The sequence below is a fragment of the Eriocheir sinensis genome, chromosome 23, assembly GCF_024679095.1.
Source record: "Eriocheir sinensis breed Jianghai 21 chromosome 23, ASM2467909v1, whole genome shotgun sequence".
Taxonomy (NCBI): domain Eukaryota; kingdom Metazoa; phylum Arthropoda; class Malacostraca; order Decapoda; family Varunidae; genus Eriocheir; species Eriocheir sinensis.
This window is the reverse complement of record NC_066531.1, coordinates 16,904,244-16,921,702: the sequence shown is the minus strand read 5'-3', so window position 1 is coordinate 16,921,702 and position 17,459 is coordinate 16,904,244. Positions and strand designations below refer to the sequence as shown.

At 45.0% G+C, this 17,459-nt stretch overlaps 1 protein-coding gene across 4 annotated transcripts in view; it reads left to right on the top strand.

The window, feature by feature from the left end:
* LOC127002512 (demethylmenaquinone methyltransferase-like) overlaps positions 1-5,041 on the top strand; it is a 75,316-nt gene extending 70,275 nt beyond the window's left edge. The window contains exons 5-6 of one of the 4 annotated variants that reach the window (XM_050868570.1): positions 4,409-4,521; positions 4,876-5,041. In XM_050868570.1, the coding sequence (XP_050724527.1) occupies positions 4,409-4,521; positions 4,876-4,956 (194 nt within the window). In that variant the 3' untranslated portion in view covers positions 4,957-5,041. The other 3 variants (XM_050868568.1, XM_050868569.1, XM_050868567.1) reach the window with 3 other exon arrangements.
* Positions 5,042-17,459: the final 12,418 nt, after the last annotated feature.

Below are 17,459 nucleotides of genomic sequence, written 5' to 3'. Positions count from 1 at the left end.
AGCCACGCCATCTGGCGAGATAAATTCAAAATATCGCTTCAGACCCACGTGGTTGGTTTTCTCTCACTCCACCACCGGCCTTCACAAAGACCAAGGCACCGCAGCCCACCCATTAACTCGGACGCAGTGTGCCTTCTGTTACCTGACTCGAGGGATACTACACCCGGCAACGAGACTTCAGAGACAACAGTATCTTTTGAAACCCGCTTCTCAGCTTAGTGCCCCCAGCAGTTATTTGAGACAGATAGATTTTTACTACACGGATCCGGTAGGATTATTATTTGTTCGGCTGTCTGGAGGTGCTTGTTGGATACCTTCACCACCTAATAGCTGGTAAGCACTTGTTTCTTTGGGATTGTCTGACGGGTGTGTTATTCACTTTGCGAGTGACCTAACTGTTGGGTAGGGTAAATTTACTGATTCCCAACAACTACTACTAATGCTATAACTTCTACTTCTAATACTGCTACTACTACAACTACTACAGCCACTCCCACAGGCACATAGACGCTGTGGACCCGTCGGAGGGCATGATGAAGCAACGGAAGACTGGCATCTATACCAACGACTTCCTGGAGTTTATCGGCAGCGGACACCACCGTGCCCAAAGGTATTAGTGATTTGTTTTTTTACATCAAAGGACACGGCTCAAGTTCAACAAGAGTACAAAATAAAAAAAAGTCCGCTACTCGCCGCTCCCATAAAAGATTAAAGTAAAGAGTAGCCAAAAGAGCGGTCAATTTCGAGTGGAGAGGTGTCTTGATACACTTCTTGAAATAAGTCAAGTCATAGGCAGGAGGAAATACAGACGAAGGAAGGTTGTTCCAGAGTTTACCTCTTGCATAAGGGTTTTGGATAGTATAGGGATGAGCATGAGTAGAAAGTCGTGTGCAGCGGGGCCGCGGGAGGGAGGAAGGCTGCAGTAAGCATGTTCAGAAGAGCAGTCATCATGAATATATCGATAGAAGATAGAAAAAGAGGCAACATAGCGGCGGAATTTAAGAGGTAGAAGGTTGTCAGTAAGAGGAGGAGAGCTGATGAGACGAAGACCCTTAGACTCCACTCTGTCCAGGAGAGCTGTGTGAGTGGAATTATTGTTATTGTTGCTGTATCATATTTAAAGATTAATATACGTATTTTTCTTATACATCTCTCTCTCTCTCTCTCTCTCTCTCTCTCTCTCTCTCTCTCAGACACATACGACCTGGTGGTCACCTCGGGTGGTATGGGCGAAGGTCATATCCCACTCAGTGGCCTCGACGACCTGGTGCGCGTCGCAAAGAACGGTGAGCGAGCGTGCGTGCGTGCGTGCGTGCGTGCGTGAGCGTGAGAATGTTTTTACAACAAAGGAGACAGCTCAATGGCGCCAAAAAAGGAAACAATAATATAAAAAAAAGCCCGCTACTTGCTGCTCCTGATAAAAAAAAATCAAAAGAGGTGGCCGAAAGAGGGGTCAATTTCGGGAGGAGAGGTGTCCTGATACTCTCCTCTTGAAAGAGTTCAAGTCGTAGGCCGGAGGAAATACCGATGAAGGAAGATTGTTCCAGAGTTTACCAGCGTGAGTGATGAAAGAGTGAAGATGCTGGTTAAATATTTCATAAGGTGTTTGGACAGTATGGGATTAGCATGAGTAGAAAGTCGTGCAGGGGCCGCGGAGGGAGGAGGCAAGTTAGAAGAGCAGTCAGCGTGAAAATAGCGAGAGAAGATAAAAAGAGTCAACATCGCGACGGAATTTAAGAGGTAGAAAACTATAAGTTGGAAGAGGAGAGGTGATGAGACACGTGAGATGCATACTCCATACGAGGGCGGACAAGGCCCCTGTATATAGATAGCAACTGTGCGGGGGAGAAGAACTGGAGGAGACGATACAGAACGCCCAACCTCGAGGAAGCTGAATTAGCGTGAGTGGAGATATGAAGTTTCCAGTTGAGATTTTGAGTTAAGAATAGACCGAGGATATTTAGTGTTGAAGAAGGTGACAGCTGAGTGTTGTTGAAGAAGAGGGGAGCGGTGTTTGGAAGATTGTGTCGAGTTGATAGGTGGAGAAATTGAGATTTTGAGGCATTGAAGGACACAAGGTTTCTTTTACCACAATCGGAAATGATAGACTCCAGTCTGGAGTCGTGTACTTCCTGTTGGGATGGCCTTCTATTGAAAGAAGTTGAATAATGCAGAGTGGAGTCGTCGGCGTATGAGTGGACAGGAAAGTTTGTTATTGAAAGAAGATCATTGATGAATAACAAGAAGAGAGGGTGATAGGACAGAGCCCTGTGGAACGCCACTGTTGATAGGTTTAGGGGAAGAACAGTGACCGTCTACCACCGCAGAGATACAACTGCCGGAAAGGAAACTGAAAATAAAGGAACAGAGAGAGGGATATAATCCAAAAGAGGGTAGTTTAGTAAGCAAAGTCATGTGCCAGAGACTCTATCGTAGGCTTTCGATATGGCTAAGAGAGGATGACCAAGAGTTAGTTAAGAGAGCAAGAAGATCGCCTGTAGAACGCCCATTGTGGAACCCATACTGGCGATCAGATAGAAGGTTAGAAGTGGAAAGGTGCTTTTGAATCATCCGGTTAATGATTGATTCAAAAGCTTTAGATAGACAGGAAAGTAAAGCTATAGGGCGGTAGTTTTAGGGATTGGAACGGTCACCCTTCTTAGGCACAGGCTGTACAAAGGCATACTTCCAGCAGGAAGGGAAGGCAGATGTTGATAGGCAAAGACGAAAGAGTTTGACCAGGCAGGGTGTCAGCACGGAAGCATAGATTTTAAGGACAATAGGAGGCACTCCATCAGGTCCATAAGCCTTATGAGAGTTGATGCCAGAGAGGGCATAGAAAACATCATTTGGAAGAATCTTAATAACGGGCATAAAGGAGTCAGAGGGGGGATGAGTAGGAGGAATATGCCCAAAATCGTCCAGGGTTGAGTTTTTACAGAAAGTTTGAACGAAGAGTTCAGCCTTAGAGACAGATGAGACGGCAGTGCTGCCGTCAGGGTTAAGGAGAGAAGGGAAAGAGGAATAAGTGAAATTGAAGGAGATATTTTTGGCTAGATGCCAGAAGTCACGGGAAGAATTAGAAGAAGCAAGGTGTTGACATTTTCTATTGATAAAAGAAGTTTTGGTAAGTCGGATAATATATATGGCACGATTCCGGGCTGACATGTAAAGGTCATAGTTAGCGTTGTGAGATGCCTCTCTATCTTTAACAGCACGAGAACAAGCATGATTCAACCAAGGCTTTTTAGCATGAGGAGTAGAGAAAGAACGTGGAATGTGTGCCTCCATTCCAGAGACAATCACCTCTGAGATGCACTGGGCACACACAGAGGGGTCTCTCTCCTGGAAGCAGTAATCATTCCACGGGAATCGGAAAGTACATCCTCAGATCGTCCCACCGAGCTGAAGCAAATGGCAGAAGCATCGCCTCTTCGGTGGGTCCAGAGGATGTACAGGAACGATAGGACAGGAAACAGAAATAAGGTTATGATCGGAGGAGCCCAACGGAGAGAACAGTTTGACAGAGTAAGTAAAATGATTAGAGGTAAGGAAGAGGTCTAGAATGTTGGGCCTCTTTCCAAGACGGTCGGGAATACGTGTAGGGTGCTGAACCAACTGCTCTAGGTCGTTGAGGAGAGCAAAGTTGTAGGCTTGTTCACCAGGCTGGTGTGTGAAAGAGGATGAAAGCCAAAGCTGGTGGTGAACATTGAAATCTCCCATGATGGAGATTTCAGCGAAGGGAGAGTGAGTCAAGATGTGCTCCACTTTAGAATTCAAATATTCAAAGAATTTTACATATTTATAGAGGTAGGTGATAGATAAACAGCACATATATATTTAGTAATAGAATGAAAATGAAGTCTTAGCCAGATGGTGGAAAATTCAGAAGAGTCAAGGTCGTGGGCACGAGAGCAAGTGATGTCGTTGCGCACGTAGGCGCAGCATCCACCTTTGGATTGAAATTTAGGATAGAGATAGTAGGAGGGAACAAAGTAGAGGTTGCTGTCAGCAGCCTCAGAAACCTGTGTTTCGGTGAGGAAGAGAAGGTGAGGTTTAGAGGAGGAGAGATGGTGTTCCACAGAATGAAAATTAAAACGAAGACCGCGAATGTTGCAGACATTGATAAGGAGGAGGTTCGAAGAGTTATCAGGACACCTCTCAAGTCGGCAGCCAGAATGGGAGTCCTCCCTGGGGGAAATTATGGTACCCCCCCTCCCCCCAGGCGGGGACTCCGAGGCATTGTTATTTTTCGCCATTTATAATTTAGGATGGGAAAGAGCCTACATAGAGACTTCAGATTTGCATGGAATAAACCTTGAGGCGGTCTTCCTAAGGTGGGCAAGACGACGCGCCCCCTAGCGTATGCCCCAATGATTAACTTATTTCCTCCTCTCCGGTACTCCAGGAGGCTTCGTGATCATCGTGATGCGCCATGAGCACCTACAGACCGTGCCTTCCTACAAGGACAAGCTGGAGCCTTACATGGACCAGCTGGAGGCGGACGGGAAGTGGAAGAAGGTAGGGAGCACCGTTGCCAGATTATCGTACTCAGAGCATAGTATTTACCGTTTTTTGACACCTAACTATTGCCAAGAAACATCAGGAATTAACTATTTTAACGACAGATATAAATGAATTTAGTTATTGAGCCCCAGGAGACGGTTTTGGGGTCGGAAGTTGGTAAATATAAGAGACTGAGTACAACTATCTGGCAACGTTGGTACAAGAAAACATTTACTCTAATCAAGGTTTCTGTCTGGCGGGGCTGTTCACTGTATGGGCGCCTGTCACGACACTGGTATAAGGAGATGGTCAGGAGCTGGCCAGCGGGAGAAGGTCATGTATTTGAAATGATGGTCATAATTCCTTCAGGTGGAGCGGCGCACCGTCCCAAACTATTTCTGTGACAAGGAGGGTCTCGTCTTCGTCTTCCGCATCACTAAGCCTGAGTGAGGAGGAAGAGGAGGGAAGGGAAAGGAGAGAGATGAGGAGGAAGAGTTATAGTTGTGCTGTGCCAAGGCCGTCTCTGTGTTGCAGCCTTGGCTTCCGTCGCGGCACCCGAGACTGAGGTATGAATTATCGAGGTCTGGCAACCTGGTGTCATGGCGTCTACGATGTTATATGATAGTCTACGCATAGGACACATTTGTCAGTATTAATCATATTATTGAAATTGTCGTAAAAATCTCTTTTAGTTTATAAGACTGAGGCTGCAGAATGCTTAACCTCAGACCTTGCTATCATATCCAATTGGGATAAAAGGAATGTCTGGTCTGGGTCTTGGGGTCTTGATGATGTACAGACATGTATATATATAATAAACGGGTGTTTAATTCCCCTTAGGATCATGTTAATCTTTGTTTGTTTCTCAAGTTAATTTAAGTGATTACTCTTCCTAATTTTAAATGTGTCTGCTGTTCCTAATTTATAATGTGTCAGCTGTTCCTAATGTATAATGCGTCTGCTGTTCCTAATCTTAAAAGCGATTGCTGTTCCTAATTTTAAAAGCGTCTGCTGTTCCTAATTTTAAAAGCGTCTGCTGTAGCCCTACGTGGCGCAATGCAGAGGAAGTTAACTTATTTAATCTGAAAGTAAAGTGAAATGATCATAAAGTAAAGTTAAGTAACAGAGTAGTGAAGTATATGTGGCAGGTAGCATGTGGAAGGATGAGATGGAACGAGAGAATAAGATTAACGAAAAGAATAAAAACTCTCGCCCCCATCCCTCCCTCCTCCATACTTCCTTCCTCGAACAGAGTCGTCCGCCACTGGAACAGCCTCCCCGCAGAAGTAGTCAGTGCGGAAACGATCAACTCCATTTCCACTGACAGTAACTTTACTGCGTCGGGAGTGAACTGAACGTATCCAAGGTCACTTAATGTTCTTAGTTCTGTTATTTTCTTCTTCTATTATGATATATCATCATCATCAGCATAATTTCGTTTAACGTCCGTTTTCACTCTTCCTGAGCGGTTGGACGCTTTATTGGTCTCCTCTATTCTGCTCTGTCTTCTGCCTGATGCTCATCCAATCCCATCACTGCCAAGTCTTCCTGTATACACCTTCTCCACCTTTTCCTAGGTCTACCAACTGGTCTCCTTCCTTTTACTTTCAATCTCTTCAAAACTCCCAGCACTGTATCCTCCCCTGCTTTTCACATGTCCGAACTATAGGAGTCTCCCTTCTGAGCACTGTTTCCAGGTTCTCTACTCCACATCTTTTAGCCACATCTAGCTGCACTAGATACCCTGTCTTGCTAATCTCTCCACAACTCCCAGCACTGTATCCTCCCCTGCTCTCTTCAGATGTCCAAACCATCGGAGTCTTTCCCATCGGAAGGAGTTTCTTTTCAAACCGAGTCATCCGTCACTGGAACAATCTTCCTTCAGAAGTAGTAAATGCGAATACTATCAACTCCTTCAAATATAGAATCGACCTTCACTTCGCTGCGTCGGGAGTAAACTGAATATTGAGGTGCTTTCATCTGCTCCTCAATATCGAGGTGCTTTCATCTGCTCCTCAATATCGAGGTGCTTTCATCTGCTCCCCAGGCCCCAAGTGGCTGTCGAGCAGATTAAATCACCAAAGCCGGCAACCTCGTAATGAGCCAATAGGCTTTATGTTGCCTGCATTTCCATGTTTCCATGTTTCTGAGGTGGTGGCGGAGTGGCTAGTGCCGGCCCCTGCATTCGGAGGTTTGATGATGATGAGGGTTAGAATCCGCCGCTAACCACCTGGGATTCTTCAGTCACCGCCGAGGGGCCTAAGACTACTCACATGCTGTCCTGAAGACTACCCACCAACCCGGACTCTAGAAGATGCTATGCAAGTGAAGTCAAGAAAGATCTCCGGGGGACAGCATGAGCCAATAATAATTGCGCCACTATAAACAATTGTCTGCGCCATAACGGGCTCGGGCCCACCATTAGACCCCGAATAAAAAAAAGCCTGCCGGCGCTTTAGGTCATATATAAAAAAGGAAAAAAGAAACTGTTTCCAGGTCCTCTACGCCACATCTGTTAGCTACATCTGCACTGGATCGACACCCTTCTATTATGAGATTTTGAACAAAGAATAAAGAAGAGAATAAATTGCTTTCGCCCTCCTCCCTCCCTCCCTCCTTCCTTCCTTCCTCGAATTGAGTCGTCCGCCACTGTAACAGCCTTCCTGCAAGAGTGGTTAGCGCATACTGTGTGATTTTCAGTTAATACAATAAACATGTGTGCAATATTCATGCAGTGGAGAAAATGATAAGACTCGTAATATGATAATAGAAAACAGTAAAGGAAGGAATATTAATTAAGTGCATGAAACCAATTATAATCCTTTTCCACAGATAGAGGTCGTTTTTTTCTTGTTCTTGTTTTAATAGTTTTTTTCTTCTTCTTCTTCTCCTATAGTAATAATAATAATAATAATAATAATAATAATAATAATAATAATAATAATAATAATAATAACAATAATAATAATAACAATAATAATAATAATAATTAAAGTAACAGTAATATGAGAAGTGTGATAAAGGAGAATTACAGAAGAACAAAGAAGAGGAAAGAAGGAATGGAGGAAACAGAAGGAAGGGGAATATAAATAATGGAAATATATAACAATAGAACGGGTCAAAGTGGGACGGGGGGCGGTACTGGCTCACCTCTAAACAAAACAACGTGACTGAGAAAAGTAAGGGAGGAGAGGAGAGAATGTAAGGGATTAGGGAGGTGGGAACTGGGAAGGAGGAGATGAGGAAAAGGAAAGAGAGGTAGAGAAAGAGTAAGGGAGGAGAGAAGATGGAAGAGAAGAGAAGGGAGGAGAGGGAGAGAAAGGAGGGATGGAGTGAAAGGAGGAGAGAGAGAATAAAGGAGGAAAGGAGGGATGGAGGGGGTAAGGAGTAAGGGAGGTGATATGAGGGAGAGAGGTGTAAGTAAAGGAAGGTGAGGAGAGAAAAATAAGGGAGGAAAGGAGGGGATGGAGGAAAAGGAAGGAGGTGAGGGAAATGAGTAAGGCGAGGTTCCCACTATTCCGTTTTGACGGATCCGTCGACGTTAATAATGACCTCAAAATGACGTCAGCGAAATAGCGGCCGCTCGGCACGGATGATCCACTCCGTCAGTCCATCGTCCATCATTTGTTGACAAACATATGGACAGCATTAACCACAACGACCTCTTGTATATGTTATTTTGTAGCTAAGTACTTATATTTCATATTCATGATATGTAGGATACTAATTTTCATTCTGTGGAGCACCATCTCTCCTCCTCTAAACCTCACCTTCTCTTCCTCACCGAAACACAGGTTTCTGAGGCTGCTGACAGCAACCTCTACTTTGTTCCCTCCTACTATCTCTATCCTAAATTTCAATCCAAAGGTGGATGCTGCGCCTACGTGCGCAACGACATAACTTGCTCTCGTGCCTACGACCTTGACTCTTCTGAATTTTCCACCATCTGGCTAAGACTTCATTGTCATACTATTACTAACTACATCTGTGCTGTTTATCTCTCACCCAACTCTGCTATCTATGTAAAATTCTTTGACTACTTGAACTCTAAAGTGGAGCACATCTTGACCCACTCTCCCTTCACTGATTCAATGTTCACCACCAGCTTTGGCTTTCATCCTCTTTCACTGACCAGCCTGGTGAATAAGTCTACAACTTTGCCCTCCTCAACGACCTAGAGCAGTTGGTTCAGCACCCTACACGTATTTCTGACCGTCTTGGAGACACGCCCAACATACTAAACCTCTTCCTTACCTCTAACCCTTCTGCTTACTCTGTCAAACTGTTCTCTCCGTTGGGCTCCTCCGATCACGACCTTATTTATGTATCCTGTCCTGTCGCTCCTGTTCATCCTCTGGACCCACCAAAGAGGCGATGCTTCTGGCATTTTGCCTCAGCTCGGTGGGACGTCCTGAGGATGTACTTTTCCGATTTCCCGTGGAATTATTACTGCTTCCAGGAGAGAGACCCCTCTGTGTGTTCCCAGCGCATCACAGAGGTGATTGTCTCTGGAATTGAGGCATACATCCTACGTTCTTTCTCTACTCCTCATGCTAAAAAGTCTTGGTTTAACCATGCTTGTTCTCGTGCCATTAAAGATAGACAGGCAGCTCACAAAAGGTTCCAGAGCCTTCGCACTCCTACTAATCACAAACTTTACATTGCAGCCCGGAATCGTGCCAAATCTATTCTCCAACTTACCAAAACCTCTTTCATCAACAGAAAATGTCAACACCTTGATTTATCTATTTCTTCCCTTGCTTCTGGCACCTAGCCAAAAATATATCCACCAATTTCACTTCTTCCTCTTTCCCTCCTCTCCTTAACCCTTACACGAGCACTTCTGTCTCATCTATCTCTAAGGCTGAACTCTTCGCTCAAACATTCTGTAACAACTCCACCCTGGACGATTCTGGGCATATTCCTCCTACTCATACCCCCTCTGACTCCTTTATGCCTGTTATTAAGTTTCTTCATAATGATGTTTTATATGCCCTCTCTAGCCTCAACTCTCAGAAGACTTATGGACCTGATGGAGTGCCTCCTATTGTCCTTAAAAACTGTGCTTCCGTGCTGTCACCCTTCCTGGTCAAAGTCTTTCGTCTCTGCCTATCAACATCTACCTTCCCTTCCTGCTGGAAGTATACCTTTGTACAGCCTGTGCCTAAGAAGGCACACCGCTCCAATCCCTAAAACTACCGCCCTATAGCTTTACTTTCATGTCTATCTAAAGCTTTTGAATCAATCCTTAACCGGAATATTCAAAAGCACCTTTACACTTCCAACCTTCTATCTGATCGCCAGTATGGGTTCCGCAAGGGTATTCTACTGCCGATCTTCTTGCTCTCTTAACTGACTCTTGGTCATCCTCTCTTAGCCGTTTCGGTGAAACTTTCTCGGTTGCGCCAGACATATCGAAAGCCTTCGATAGAGTCTGGCACAGGTCTATGCTTTCTAAACTACCCTCTTTCGGATTCTATCATGCTCTCTGTTCCTTTATCTCCAGTTTCCTTTCCGCCCGTTCTATCTCTGCTGTGGTAGACGGTCACTGTTCTTCCCCTAAACCTATCAACAGTGGTGTTCCACAAGTCTCTGTCCTATCACTCACTCTCTTCCTGTTATTCATCAATGATCTTCTTTCCATAACAAACTGTCCTGCCCACTCATACGCCGACGACTCCACTTTGCATTATTCAACTTCTTTCATTAGAAGGCCATCCCAACAGGAAGTACACGACTCCAGACTGGAGGCTGCAGAACGCTTAACCTCAGACTTTGCTATCATTTTCGATTGGGATAGAAGGAACCTTGTGTCCTTCAATGCCTCAAAACTCAATTTTCCACCTATCAGCTCGACACAATCTTTCAGACACCAATCCCCTATTCATCAACAACACTCAGCCGTCACCTTCTTCAACACTAGATATTCTCGGTCTATCCTTAACTCTAAATCTCAACTGGAAACTTCGTATCTCCTCTCTCGCTAAATCAGCTTCCTCGAGGTTGGGCGTTCTGTTCTTCTCCCCCGCACAGTTGCCATCCATATACAGGGGCCTTGTCCGCCCTCGTATGGAGTGTGCATCTCACGTGTGTGTGTGTGTGTGGGCTCCACTCACACAGCTCTTCTGGACAGAGTGGAGTCTAAGGCTCTTCGTCTCATCAGCTCTCCTCCTCCTACTGATAGTTTTCTACTTCATAAATTCCGTCGTGATGTTGCCTCTCTTTCTATCTTCTATCGATATTTTCACGCTGAATGCTCTTCTGAACTTGCTAACTGCATGCCTCCCCCCCTTCCGCGGCCCCGCTGCACACGACTTTCTACTCATGCTTTCCCTATGCAAGAGTTAACCAACCTCTTCACTCTTTCATCCCTCACGCTGGTAAACTTTGGAACAGCCTTCCTTCACCTGTATTTTCTCCTGCCTACGACTTGAACTCTTTCAAGAGGAGGGTATCAGGACACCTCTTCTCCCGAAATTGACCACTCTTTCGGCCACCTCTTTTGATTCTTTTTTTAGGAGCAGCGAGTAGCGTTTTTTTTTATTATTGTTTCCTTTTTTTGTGTCATTGAGCTGTCTCCTTTGTTGTAAAAAAAAGTGTTTTACGTTGTTCTGAAGGATGTTGTGTACCAACTTACAGGCGGAGAATCCTATTGGCTGTTGTGAGCCATCTGGAGTGGTTTAAATTTCCTGGATTTCTCCTTGACAGTGTGTCAGGAACAGTCCCATTAGAGATTGCTTTTCCCAATTGGTCCTGCGAAGCCATGTGGCCCACTTGTTTTACCATCGAGTTTTTCAAAAAGGTGACGTAGTGACAGCTCATTGCCATGGACCTGACAGATGAACCAATGAACTGAGTGGGCAAGGCTTTTCTCGACTTGACAAATCACCCCAGATTTATTCCCAGTATTTACAGTAGTCCATCACATCCAATCGCCAGTACGTTTTCCGTGGAAATTCTTTTCTATTACTCTTTGCAGAACCAGTGGCAGGTTAATAATGGCCTAGATATTCTGAACCTGGTTCAGCCGCTATAGCAATATGCTCTTCAATTACCTTTCTCCTATAGTCTCTATTTCCAATCTTCTCCGTAGTAAGAGTTTCTTTCCTTCCATCAAAGTAGATGCCTGCAACTTATACTTTCCCATGTGCATCCTTTGTCAAATGTTGTCCGTTTGATTGCCTCGATCTCCGTACTTTGTTCCTATCTATGACTTTGGAAGGATCCTCTTTTGTAATAACCCCTAAATCTTCAAGGATTGCACTAGATAGTAATGCAGCACCACGGTCAGACAGTCCAACCCAGTCACAAACCTCATGGAAAGAAGAGAACATACGTTTTTGTTCTCTATTTTTTTTCTTTTTCATCTCTTCATTGTTGTCCCACAGCTCCACCTTCTTTTGGTTTTCTATGATGGAGCTGGTACTTGGAAGGGGTGTATTCATCTTCCGAGTCAGTCAAATTTGAGGACGAGGTATCACTTTGAACAAGACATCCTGATGCTTGCAACTGGCTGATGGTCTTGCAGCATATTGATTTCTTCTTTCTTCTCTTTTCCTAATGGCTTCAGTTGTTCGTTTGTTCACTCCTCCAATGAACATTTTACGTTCATTTATTTGGTCCTCTACAAATTCTTGTTCTATTTTGGGGACTTTCTTCTGTCGAGGACAGGCACAGTACTGGAATTCAGGGCACCTGCAAGCTGTTACTTCAAATAATCTAGCAGCATGACTACTGTAATAGTTGTGATGACTACCCTCATAGCTGTGATGACTACTGTAATAGCTGCGAGCACTACATCAAGTCCTAGCCATCCTAGCTCCCAAAAACGTGGAATTGGGCAATATAAAGTCGACTCACGTCCGTCTGTATGTCCTTTATAGACGACCAAACGGTGATAGCTACAGATATAGGCTTTATATGTTTTTGAAGCGTACTATGCTCCCGAGTAATCATGGCACATAATATGAGGACATTAATATACAATTTTTTGAAGTTATTTAATAAAACTATCAAAAATGGTCCAAACGTTGGGTCCATCGGCGTTTTCTGCTGATGCCGGAGCGGCGGAGGTTGCGGACAAAGAGGGACTCAGCCGAGTTATGTTCAGTGCAAAAGAAAAAACAATCCCCAAAACGACGTTTTCCAAAATTTCCGTTTCAAACGGCTTAACTCTTCCTTTTCACGTTGATTTCTTTGTTTTAAGAGTTATTTTCCGTTTCATTTTAACCCTTCATTTTCACATCGAATATTTAAATCCCTTTTCACAGTCATTTACGAATCCTCAGCTTCATCAAACCTCCAGCTACACCTAATGGTAAGGTCACATTTTATTTTGTTATTTTGGTTTAAATTACTACTTTAAGTATTTTATGTCAATTTAGTAATTTGCCAAAAGTTGTTGTTTTTTTGCCACACAATAGTATCAAATTTTGTTTAATTTCATTTTTTTTATATTTTCACCTATTTTATTATTAAAAATGGCAAAAGTAGTACCTATTATTTTTATTTTTTTTCCTTTTGCATGTAGATTCATCCTTACCTCCACAATGCCTCCAGAACGTCCCTCCATTGGCAAATTAACTTCTCAGGCTCGCAGTAAGCGGCAAAGACGGGATGGAGAAACTGAGGCAGACCGTGCTCATCGTTTGGAGGCTCTCAGACTCTACAATTCTGAAGCAAGGGCATCACTGTCTGACCAGCAGAGACAAAACCGCCAAGAAGCGGATAGGTTGCACCACCAAAGAACCAGAGCAAGGGCAACAGATGAACAACGTGCAGACACAAGGCTGGAGAATGCAGATGCACATCGTCAAAGGAGAGCAGAAGAAACCTTGGAACAGCAAAGGTTACGCCTGGAAGCTGAACGTCAAAAGAGAGCAAATACAAAGGGCATCACCTGATTCAAATGGGCCTTCTCCTATGCCATCAAGAAGGACTACAACAGCAGCCCAAAGGTCTGCATTGGCAAGATGGACACAGTTTGCTCCCAATGCAGAGCTAAGAAGTGGCCAAGAGAAGCTCCAGTCATGTGCTGCACTGGAGGAAAAGTCAAGTTGGAGGCCCTTGAGGCACCGCCAGTGATCCTGCAGAAGCTGCTGACAGAGAACAGCCCACAAGCCAAAAACTTTAGAAGAAAGATCTGGAAGTACAATGCTGCCTTAATGATGACTTCCTTTGGTGCCACCAAGAAGCTCACTGCATGGGTTCGTTACAACCAACAGACGCTGTACACTTAACCAGTCGGTCCAATACGTCATCATCGAGGCTTGAGTGTCAACATTGCCTCCAGAGGGAAAGCGTCCAGAATATGTGCCGCCGCACTACAGTGGAACAGACAGCGGAAGTGCCATGGGAAGACTTGGGAAAACTGCAGCAGGAGGACCGAGATCTGAGACCAATTATGGATTGGCTGAGTCAATCGTCAACGCGACCTGGGTGGGAAGTAATCTCGAGAGAAAGCCCTACCACCAAGAATTAATGGACTCAGTGTGACACTCTTCGGATGGGCAACGGGGTGTTGCAGCGACGCTGGGTCTCTCATGATGGTCTTGACCACTACTGGTCCACGGTGCTACCTATGAAGTCCCGGGAAGGAGTCTTGAAAGAAATGTACGACAGCATCACCAGCGGACACCTTGGGGTAAAGAAGACACTGAGTCGCCTGCGCCAAAGGTTCTACTGGGTTGGCATGAGGAAGGACGTGGAAGAATGGTGTCACGCGTGTAAGGTGTGCTGTGCAAAGAAGGGCCCCAGAAGCGTCACCGTGCCCCATTGCAACTATACCAGGTTGGAGCCCCAATGAACGGGTGGCAGTGGATATAGCAGGACCCTTGCCTCTGACGACGAACGGAAATAGGTACATCTGCGTCACAATGGATTACTTCACCAAGTGGCCGGAAGCCAACGCCATCCCTGACCAGGAAGGCACTACCATCGCTAAGATATTGGTGGAGGAGTTCTTCTGTCGCTTCGGTGTGCCTAACGAGCTCCATTCCGATCAGGGAAGGAATTTTGAGTCAACAGTCCTTGCTGAGTGTTGCAAGCTCCTGGGTATCAAGAAGACCCGGACCACCCTCTGCACTCCCAGTCAGATGGAATGGTGGAGAGGTTTAATTGGACGTTGGGCCAGGAGTTGGCCAAGCAGTGCAACAGTGATCAGTCTTCATGGGATCAGAAGCTGCCTGCGCTCCACATGGCCTACAGGTCTGCCGTCCACGAGACTACGGGGTATTCACCGGCAAAGCTGATGTTTGACGTGAGCTGCGATTGCCGGTGGACCTACTGACAGGAAGGCCTCCTGGGGAAAGTCTTCCAAGGGACGCCTCCAGTTTTGCCCGTCAACTAGAGGAACGGCTGGAAGAGGTGCACCATCAAGTCCGTGGTGCCTTGAAGTTCTCCGGGGAGGCCATGAAGTGCGGTTACAATATGAGGGCAAGCCACGTTGACTTCAAGGAAGGAGACCAAGTCTGGTTTTACAACCCGCAGAGGAAGAAAGGACAGTCTCCGAAGTTACAGAACCCCTGGGAAGGCCCTTATACTGTGCTAGAACGCCTCTCCGACGTGACTTACCGAATCCGGAGAACGGAAAGGACCAAGCCGAAAGTTGTCCACGTCAGCCGCCTATGGAGGTACCGCGGTCCGGGAAACTACACCTGGAACAACTACAGACACCCAGCAGCCGGCGAAAACGTAAGGGACGTCCAGGACCAAGAGGAGGTCGACGACGACATAAGCCTTCTGGACCTTTCAGCCGAGGGAGATAACCTCCCGGCTTCGGCAGATGTTCCAGGGACACCCCAAGAAGCGGACGACGACGAGGCGCACCAGGAGACAGACGCGCAGGAGGCAGCGAACAGAAGACAGAGACAACGCAGGCGTCCACAGCGATACGACGATTATTATGTTTTTGATTAATTATCTTATGTTTGTATATAGTTAAGTGCGTGATCGGGACGATCACAATTAAGAGGGGGGGATAGTGTTGTGCTGGAAGCTTCCCCCGGCGTCCATGGGCCTCTAGAAGGCTACGGGAGGAGCGAGCAGGGGGGCGGGGAGCAAGGCGAGCCGTCCGCGCCCCGCGGGGCGCGGCCAGACGCCAGGTGGGAAGTGTTGCCAACTCGCATATATTTTTGCTACATGTTCTTGTATGATCTAAAATATACTGTAACATTCTAGACTGTACTGTTCTGGATATATATATAGGAGAAGAGGGCGAGAGAGTCAAGTCCGAGTCATAGTAAGCTAGTGGCCAGTGAAGAGTCGAGTGAAGTGTACTACTAAGGAAGAATATTAAACTACAGAAGTTGTGCGAAGTGTTTACATATCTCCCTCCCACGGAGTCTTGTGACGGCGACACGGAACCCAAGTAATACGTCCGGCATAACATCATCATCATGTAGAAGACATTCATTATCGCATTTCTAAATTGATTTCATGTAATATGGTATATTTCTAACTACATTATATTATAATATAATATAATATTATACAATATTATAATTTCACGGTCACACACACACTGTACACACTGATGCGCGTCACTAACATCACCAGTGAATGCGCCACCGTGGTATAGTTGCCAGATACCGCCACCAGGCTAAACATTCTGAAAACCGTGACACTACTCTCTGTCGTCGACTGTACATGGATGTTGTTTGTGTACACGGTGTTCCTCAGACAGTTGTTACAGATCAAGGTTCAGAGTTCGTTAATTCCGTGATGCAGGAGATAAATTAGAAGATACCTATGCGACACGCGAAAATAACGGCTTACCATACAAGTGGAAATGGAATAATAAAGCGCGCAAATTATACCGTTGTTAACATTTTGAGGACAATGGTTCTAGGAAATGTGTCCGTTTGGGAGATAATGTTACTTACTTGCAGTCACCCTGGCCTATAATGCTGCGTATCATCGCACCATAAAGGAGTCCCCTTTTTATCGAGAGAGACAGAGAGAGGATTTTTAGAGATCCTCGTATGCCCTACACTATGTTAGAAAAAAATATAAACCTCAGCAGCCCTGGTATGATATTGACTCCTATAAAGAGGAAATGGCTGCAATTGCAAGGAGGGTTTATGATATTGACTCTATAAAGGAAATGGCTGCACTTGCAAGGAGAGTTTATGATATTTACTCCTATAAAGAGGAAATGGCTGTAATTGCAAGGAACGTTTATGATAATACTCCTATAAAGAAGAAATGGCTGTAATTGCAAGGAAAGTTTACGATATTGACTCCTATGAAAAGGAAATGGCTGCAATTGCAAAGAAAGTTTATGATAGATGCCAGGTTTACACTGAAGAAGGTAGAGAAGAAATGGAAAAGTACTACAAAGCTACAAAAATCAAAACTATCAGCGTTGGCGACAGAGTGTTCCTCAAACATACACCAAAAATAAAATAAAATAAAAAGTTGCAACCTATTTTGATGGACCCTACAGGCTAATAGAGAAGATCAGTGATATAGTGGTAAAATTAGGAACCTCAGGACTAGTAAGGTTTCAACGGTCCACACAGATAGAGTGAAAGTCCTTCATGAAGACTGCATCGATGTGCAGCAATGTCCAACGGTTAGGCGAGCATACCCTTAAATCCAGAGACAGACACTGATCTATTCTTTGCATTGCTCAACCCTGAAATCGCTGAAAAAAATTCTACCGAAAATGAAAACTCGTAGCGGAGAGGTGACTACTACTGATGACACATTAAATAATGTTCGTTCTACAACAGCAATAAACAGCTGATGCACAGGCCCTACCTTCTCAGGTTACTCCCAAACTTTCAGAGCCACCTCAGCATAGATAAAGCCTTTGCTCTTCCTCTACGGTACAAGAGTTGCCTAATGTAATGTCAAAACCAATACGATATAAAACAGGAATAATGTATAAAGATGAAAATGCAATGATTAAGCGGAAGAGTCCCCAACACGTGCTGGCCAAAGTTTCACAC